At 39.6% G+C, this 9,064-nt stretch overlaps 1 protein-coding gene across 1 annotated transcript in view; it reads left to right on the forward strand.

Moving 5' to 3' along the window:
* Positions 1 to 5,342, forward strand: part of LOC114654212 (protein unc-13 homolog B-like) — an 837,814-nt gene extending 832,472 nt beyond the window's left edge. The window contains 1 exon segment of the mRNA XM_051929449.1: positions 3,338 to 5,342. Coding sequence (XP_051785409.1) covers positions 3,338 to 3,623 — 286 coding nt within the window. The 3' untranslated portion in view covers positions 3,624 to 5,342.
* The last annotated feature ends 3,722 nt before the right edge of the window (positions 5,343 to 9,064 follow it).

Consider the following 9,064-nt stretch of genomic DNA (forward strand, 5'->3'; position numbering starts at 1 on the left):
TAATCCATCCATTATCCAACCCCCTATATCCCAACTACAGGGTCACGGGGGTCTGCTGGAGCCAATCCCAGCCAACACAGGGTGCCACACAGGAAACAAACCCCAGGCAGGGCACCAGCCCACCGCAGGACACACGCACACACTAGGGACAATTTAGGATCGCCAATCCACCTAACCTGCATGTCTTTGGACTGTGGGAAGAAACCAGAGTACCCGGAGGAAACCCACACAGACATGGGGAGAACATGCAAACTCCACACAGGGAGAACCCGGGTCTCCTAACTGCAAGGCAGCAGCGCTACCACTGCGCCACCGTGCCGTCCCAACTTTTATAATGTGTTGAGAAAATAATAATTTAATGGGCACCGTATACCTAATGATTACATATGTTTATGTACAGTAGAACCTCTGGTCATGAACGTTTGCGAACACGTACAAATCGGGTTACGATCAAAATTTTGCATCTGTTCACGACCATACACTCTGGTGGTGAACAAAAACACTGGCAGCCAGTTTCCCTACGCGTGTTCGTACGCACCAGTGATTTCCCATTGTCCGTTTCCCATTTTCTTTTGTTTGCGTATACAGGGCCTAACAAAGCAGCTGATGTTTCAAAAGGAGTTACAATGTTAACCAAGCAAAGGCTTCAAATGCTGGAAGAGGTGGAAAAACTGTTGCTAGTGTGGTTGAACAAGAAGCAACTTGCAGGGGAAAGCATAAGCGAGGCGATCATATGCGTGAAAGCCAGGAAGATTCATGGTGATTTGCTGAAAAAAATCCTTCTTTGAGTGGCGAAGGTGAGGAATTTAAAACCAGGAGAGGATGGTGTGAAAAGTTTCACAAGAGAAGTGGCATTTCATTTTTTTCCCTGTGCTTACAACTCATAAAAAAAGTGTTCACAGTGAGCGGTTCGTAAGGGTCTAGCGCGAACTCTTACAATGTTAGTTTTCTCTGTTGTTCAAGGTTTTCTCAGTGTTATTCAATGTTTTTACATTTAGTTTACTATTACACTGTGCATTCTATGGTATAATTAACTATTTTTGTGCTTAAAAAATATATATATTTACATACAGTTCGTACGGTCTGGAACGGATTAATTGTATTTACATACAATCTTATGGGGAGATTACGTTCGGGTCGCAACCAAATCGGGTTGCATCCAGAGTTTCGGAACGAATTACGGTCATGACCAGAGGTACCACTGTAGTCATAAAATTGGTATTCAAGTAATACTTTAAACCCCAATGATTCAAATTTCAGTTACTGTTTGACAGCCATATAAATGGGCATATGTCTCCAGAAACTTTCTACAGTTAAATTTACATGATGTTCCAAAGTGTGTTGTGTAGTTTAGCATTCTCTGTCTTCCTATGGTGGTTGCTAAGGTACTTGAAATCATTTTCCACAGTTAAACAAAGATTGAAGGAACATAAATCGAGTCAAGGGCTTTTCTTGTTAAGTATATACATTGACACATTTCTGCATATAGTTGAACAATTTCAGCTTTAAATTAAATTAACGTCTATTAAAATAATGTAATAACTTGCAGTATATTGCAGAAGGTAATCACAATACTTAGTATTTCAACACAAACAAAATTGTTGCAGAATTGTCATATCATAATCCAATCATTGTGGTACTATTGTACCTCGGAGTCCCTAACAATTCCCTCTCAATGTAAATTCAGGTAGACTGAATTAATGTGGGAGATTTACCAATGAAATGAAAATCTTAGTGATAGAAAGTACCAAGGAGACTATTAATATAATTCTAAATGAGCCAAATTAGTTTTATTATTGAGAAAAACACTCTTGAGGACAGAACTTGCAGAATAAGGATGAACAACATTGGAGAAATGCTTAAAGGTGTCTGCAGAAATAAATTCTGTCTGTTTTTTTAAAGCTAATTAACAAAATACTTGCTGAAAGAAACCTGAGGAAAATAGCGAGTATTTATTACAAACTCTGGTTAAGTTATTAATAACTGTTAAAAATAATAAGGCTGTATAAAATTCTGGAGTAGCTTAATTAAATGGTTGGTTTAGAAAGCTAAATGAATTATGTGCACCCCTTGTTTTTAAATATGTACCGTATTTTTTGCACCATAAGACGCACCTAGGTTTAGAGGAGGAAAACAAGAAAAAAAATATTCTGAACCAAATGGTGTACTAATATGTTTAATAAAATATAGCAGAATAATTTTTCAACCATGTACATTCAACAGTGGTATTAAGAAACATCATCACTGTCATTAACAAATAAGGAGAGACTTTAAGGTTCAAGCACTCTTCTAGTTTTATGGAAACCCCAAGAACTCCTCATCGCTAGTGTCAGAATTTATGAAGCTCAGTTGCTCACAATCACTTTGCAGGAGCACGTACCTATCATCACGCGGCATAACCTGTCCAAAGACTCCAGGGGACAAAGCACGTTTGGACCAATGCTCCCTGAAGTTATATCGCCAGTCTAGTCCCATCTATATTTGTAATGCCACAAAGCCCTTTATCTCGTGTTTTGTTGTGGGTTTCCAGTTTGAAATACGAGAATGCGGTGCAAGCACAGCCCTCGATTCAAAAAATTGCTCTGCATACCCGTTTGTCTCGTCTGACAGTAGCTGAAAGGCAGCTTCAGGAAATAACAGCCTGAAGTAGTCCAGCGGCTGGTAATCTGTCGAGTCCAACAGCAAGCCATACTGTCTTGTGAAGTCCGATAGCCAGTTTGGCTCCCATGGATCAATGTCTAGGTATTCCTCCCACACGAACCTTACTATAGGTGCATCGGCTGCACGAATGCGCTCAGCTGGTGTCCCGATCAGCTGATGCCAGTTCCTCACTCTCTTGTTCGATCTCCTGATCACTCTCAACAAAATCAGATTCTGAAAAATCAGAGTCCGAATCAGTGATAATGCGCAAAACATCGTCTGCTGAGTATTTTGTTTTCTGCACTCGCTTCGCTCCCTCGTGAGATGTCAATGCCATCTTGCCTTTGTTTACATTTGTTTACATTTTGCAACTCACGCACACGCAAGGATTAGATGCCGAGTCAATGAGTCTAACATTCCTCCAAGCACAGAGGGAATGCCTGTAACGTAACAGTGAGTTTTGTCGCCCTCTACCCCTGGATATCGACTTTTGTCAGGTAATACACATCATGGTCTGTGACGCAATATTCACTCCATAAGACGCACAGACATTTCCAACCTTATTTTGGGGAAAAAAAAGTGAGTCTTATGGTGCGAAAAATACGGTACATGATTACTCTGTAAATTATCAGAAAAGCTATAAACTTAAAATACAATTGAATTATTTACTGTATACTTTTATTTTTTGCTCATCTAGCATCCTAGGTAATGAAGATGGACCGGACTGTTACGAGCTACAGGTCTGTGTGAAGGACTACTGCTTTGCCAGGGAAGACCACGTGCTTGGAATGTCAGTGATGCAGCTAAGGGATATTGCAGACAAGGGCAGCTGTGCATATTGGTGCCCACTGGGACGTCGAATCAATATGGATGAGACTGGAATGACAATTCTACGGATTCTGTCACAGCGCACTAATGATGAGGTGGCTCGTGAGTTTGTCAAACTCAAATCAGAGTCACGTTCAAATGAGGAAGGAAGCTGAGAGTACAAGTATTCCTCCAGATCCCATAAAATTTTTATAACTCTGTTTCTTTTACAGGCATAGCAGTTTGACTTTCCTTAGATCTGGTCAAGGTGCCTTGCATATTTTCTTTGAAGTAGAAATTAAATTGGTTTTGGACTTGTATTGTCTCCTCTCCCAAATACCAATGAGCAGACATTCACCCTTGGTCAGTTTTGCTGAAGGGCCTCTGATCTACCTCTGTCTGCACTTGGTGACAGGTGTTATATTTACATTTGGTTGAAAAGCAGTTTTGCCTTGTTATTAAACAGACCTTTAACGTCACTGGTATCCAGACTATCAGCAGGATTCCAGAGTTGTCCCAGAGATTATAATAAGTGTCCATAGTGGATAAAAACAGGTGCCACGTTACCTTTACAAAGCTGGCTTGGAACCTTAGGCTGGTATTGGTATTGTAATGTCACTATTTATGTGCCAATGCCTTAGAGCAGCAATCTTTGATATCTGAAGATAACATTGCCAAGTAGGTGGACCTCTGAGTATACAAACCTATGGTTCATTTGTCACAAAAGTATTGTTGCTATCTTCTTTTCTTAAGCTGTCTTTTACTTTTTCAGACTATAGTCAACAGACACAAAATGCTACTGTCTCAAACAAATTCTGAAAGTTTCTTCAATCAGATATTTGTGATCCATTATCATAGATCAAATAAAAAAATTCTCTAGAAGTGTTGCCAGTAGAAAGGCAGTCATTTCCATTTCTATGGTAGATATCAAAGTAACTAATTCTAATTAACTTTTTTTTGTTGGGCTCTCTCTTGGCATCTGGGAATGTTTCTGAAAGGTACTGATGTCTTTGATTTCACAGGCATTGATGTGGTTACAATATGTCAAATGTTGACTTACAGACCAGTTATTAACTAAAATATTTAATCATGACTAGAATTCTGTGGTGACTTTGAAATTTTTTTTTGTATTTTCCAAAAGCCATTGATTTTGTTTCATTTTAACTTCAATGCTGGTGTGCCAAATGTTGACAGTGATTTTATGTTGGCTGTTTATTTTCCACTCACAATATATGGTTTGGTGTGAGATAATTGCACTTGTCTGTTGCAGGATGATGATATTTAGTACAACTGCCAAAGATGGTTCTATATAAGGCAGCATGTCAGAAACACAGTGAGAGTTTACTAGTTATTATCTCCCCCAGCTAATGCTGAATGCAGATTGCCAGTCTTGTTAAATAGGTCCAAAGATGTTAATTGGATTTTAATGATGTATTGGTTTCAGACTGTTTAAGATGTAGCATACACTCCAGAGTTGTGTCTTTCTAGACCTGCAGATGTTTAAGAATCTTTTACTGGACTAATTTTTAAAAAAGAGCATTTCTTCTGGTTTACTAACAATGGCAATAATCATGAGAAGCTCCGCCATCCTATAATATTCTCCTGTCATCATTGAACAAAATCTTTGATTCTAGCAAAAATGTCAAGGCCATAATAAACACAGGAGCCTGTAATACCTCTTCCATTAAGCCTTGTAAATATTTCTTTTTGGAGTGGGTATTTGCAGAATGGAAAAGAATGTCACTTGCAAATGCTCAGATTTATTGTATTACCTTCTTTTAGAAAATATAGAAAATGGCACAGTAGTCACAAGAAAGTGATATTTATGTACCCAAATTGTACCTGTGAAATCCAGCCTGTGCACTCTATTTTAATAAACTTTAAATGGAAATCAACATTCACCTGTCTTTAATATTTGATAACGCATGGAAGGCACTTTGCCTCGCAGTTAGGAGACCCGGGTTCGCTTCCCGGGTCTACCCTGCGTGGAGTTTGCATGTTCTCCCCGTGTCTGCGTGGGTTTCCTCCGGCAGCTCCGGTTTCCTCCCACAGTCCAAAGACATGCAGGTTAGGTGGATTGGCGATTCTAAATTGGCCCTAGTGTGTGCTTGGTGTGTGGGTGTGTTTGTGTGTGTCCTGTTGTGGGTTGGCACCCTGCCCAGGATTGGTTCCCTGCCTTGTGCCCTGTGTTGGCTGGGATTGGCTCCAGCAGACCCCCGTGACCCTGTGTTCGGATTCAGCGGGTTGGGAAATGGATGGATGGATGGATGGAAGGCACTTCATCATTGGTGTTCCATTAACTGCCCTTTGCTTGATAAGTTTGTTGAACAAAACAACTGAAGCCTTAGGCTTATGACAAATTATGTTTGTCAACTTTATTTTTCTATTTGGGTTAGTTATAATTACTTGTTTCAATATCACATACATGTTGAATAGTTTTAAAGAACTAGGAAGCAATCTGTTTCTGAAAAATATACAGGGCTTAATTTACATAGCATCTATGATCAAGACAACACTTGTGAGCTTAAATACTTGAACCATAGATACACCAGGGTGACAGAAATACTTTTTAAAGAAGAATATACAATCCAGACTGTTTACCTCTGCTGTCTGCACCAGTTATTATTAGATTAAGGATGCAGCTGCTGATTCTCTTGGGTTTCCTCTACAGGTCAGTTTACATGGTGCTACATGCATTGCAGACAGTTCAGACATATCTGTGACTATAATTCTTGTCAGTGGTAGTTTTAACTAAGCTTGTAATTTAGGTAATTTAAATTTAGTACTGAGGAGTCCTTGAGAATATCACATACAGGTGGCTATTATAAATAGTGTAACATGGATGTAAAGTGTACAAGGATTTCAAATGTATTCACTCCTTTTGTTTGCAGAAACTATGGAGCCTGAATATTATCACAGTTAATTGATTTTGTTTCAACCATGTTTTGTGTATTTTCAGCTCAAATTTGTGAAAGTAAACATGGTCCTAGAATTGCTGCCACATATGATTAATTTTATTTTTCTGAAATTTTATACTGTTTAATACAGAGCTACAGAATTAAAACAGAAACCATTACTATTATTAACGTTTTAAATCTAACGCTGCATACTGATATAATTCCTACATACTGGAAACTATCAAGTGTCATCCCATTATATAAATAATGGGGATCTCACCAAAAGACATAAGTATAATACACCAGTAATCTTGCAGAAAAAGCAAATTGGGGTTCCTATTTAAAGATATTATTGAACAACTAGTCAAGTGCGGGAATATTAGTAAACAGTCAAAATGTGTTTGCAGTGAGAGTGTGTTTCATTACTGTAAGAGCCAATCTTAGAAAGTTAAAGTTTTGAGTTAAACTCATATTAATGTTTGCCTAATTGGAACAGAATATAAATTTCTTCCATACTCATAGACAATGGTATAGTCTTTTCCCCCTATAAGTTAGTAAGACAGGGTTGGGCAAACTACGGCCCGCGAGCCACATCTAGCCCGTTGGTCTTTTTAATCTGGCCCGCCGAAGATTGGTACAAAATTGCCCAAATCATATCATTATTATGACTGCATTCATTTGACCTTGTCCTGTAATGCCTGGCATTCCACCAGGTGGAGCATTAGGCGCAGTGATACATTGACTTGATTTTGCGGAGCCCGGTTACTCTCTGTTATTACTCTGCTACTGCTCTGAACCCGTCTGCAACAATGAGTGGGCCAAAGAAAAGAAAAGTCGACAGTGAGTGCCAAGTGTTTAATAAGGAATGGACAACTAAATACTTTTTCACTGAAGTCCGGTCAAAGGCTGTATGTCTTATTTGCCAAGAAACCATTGCGGTTTTAAAGGAATACAACATCAGCCATCACTTTTCCACCAAGCATGCTAATTACGCTAACAACCAGTCAACGCAAGAACGGACAGCTACCGCTCAAAGGTTGGCAGCTACTTTGCAGGCTTAGCAAAACACCTTTATCCGACAAACTGCCATCTAAGAATCGAGCACGAAGGCAAGTTATGTGCTGGCATTCAAATTAGCAAAGACCAGCAAGCCTTTCTCCGAAGTGGAGTTTCTCAAAGAGTGCATGGTAGAGACAGCAGGTATATTGTGTCCTGAAAGCAAGAACAAATTTGAAAAAATTAGCTTATCACGCAGGACAGTTACTCGCCTTGTTAAGCTAATTGACGAAGACTTATCTAGCAATTTAAACAAAAAAGCGGAGTCATTTACATTATATTCCTTGACACTGGACGAAAGTAATGACATAAAGAACACCACTCAACTTTTAATTTTTATCAGAGGGATTAATGACAATTTTGAGATAACAGAGTAGTTTTTGGCCATGGAATCCCTAAAGGGGAAAACACGGGGAGAGGACTTGTATGACAGCGTGTCGGGGGTCATAAATAGGCACAAGCTACCTTGGAGTACGCTCGCCAATGTTACCACAGATGGATCACCAAATCTGACTGGAAAAAACGTTGGGTTGCTCAAAAGAATCCAGGAGAGGGTGAAGGAGGACAACCCTGAGCAGGAGGTAATTTTCTTACACTGCCTAATCCACCAGGAAGCGCTGTGTAAATCCGTATTGCAGCTTGACTATGTAGTGAAGCCAGTTAACTTTATTCGAGCGAGGGAACTTCAGCGTCGTCAGATTATTACGTTTCTTGAAGAAATTGACGCTGATCACCAGGACTTGCTTTACCACTCCAATGTCCGCTGGTTAAGTTTGGGGAAAGTATGTCGACGAGTGTGGGAGCTCAAACAGGAGATTATCTTATTTTTGGAGCTACTTGAGAAAGCTGATGATTTTCCTGAGCTGAGTGACACAGATTGGCTTTGTGATTTAGCTTTTGCTGTGGACATACTGACACACATGAATGAGCTGAACGTGAAGCTACAAGAGAAAGACCAGTTTGTGCATGAAATGTACACAAACATCATGAGGCTTCAAAACCAAGCTAGCTTTATTCTCAAAGCAAATGTCAAACAACTTATTTGCTCATTTCCCCACACTGGCTACGCTGAAAGAGGCCCCTCGACTTGTGAAAAAATACAGGAAATCACTGGACGACCTGCATGGAGAATTCTGTCGTCGGTTCCCTGATTTTGGAAAAATTTACAAGTCACTTCAGCTGGTGTCATGTCCCTTCACACAGGACCCTGAAACGGCGCCACAGGAGTTGCAGTTGGAACTGACTGATCTCCAATGTGACACTGTCTTAAAAGAGAAGTTCAACTCTCTTAAACTGGATGAGTTTTATGCTTCATTAAGCACAGCCAAATTTCCAAACATCCAGGAAATGGCACAGAGGATGCTGGTTTTGTTTTGCTCTACGTATGTGTGTGAACAGACTTTTAGTGTGATGAATACCAACAAAGCACCCCACAGATCCCAGTTGAGCGATGAACTGTTCTGAGAATTACCACAACAAAACTAATACCAGACTTCGATGCACTGGCAAAAAAGGGTGATCAACAACACTGTTCCCACTAAAAGTGAATGTAAATATTAACACTGTAATGACTTTTTTATGTTTATGTTTGATATGTGTGCATCTAGTGCTGGCCAGGCCCGTCAAATTTTAAAAGTCAATGTGGCCCCTGTGCCAAAAAGTTT

This window comes from Erpetoichthys calabaricus, chromosome 7, assembly GCF_900747795.2.
Source record: "Erpetoichthys calabaricus chromosome 7, fErpCal1.3, whole genome shotgun sequence".
In the NCBI taxonomy this organism is placed as follows: Eukaryota; Metazoa; Chordata; class Cladistia; order Polypteriformes; family Polypteridae; genus Erpetoichthys; species Erpetoichthys calabaricus.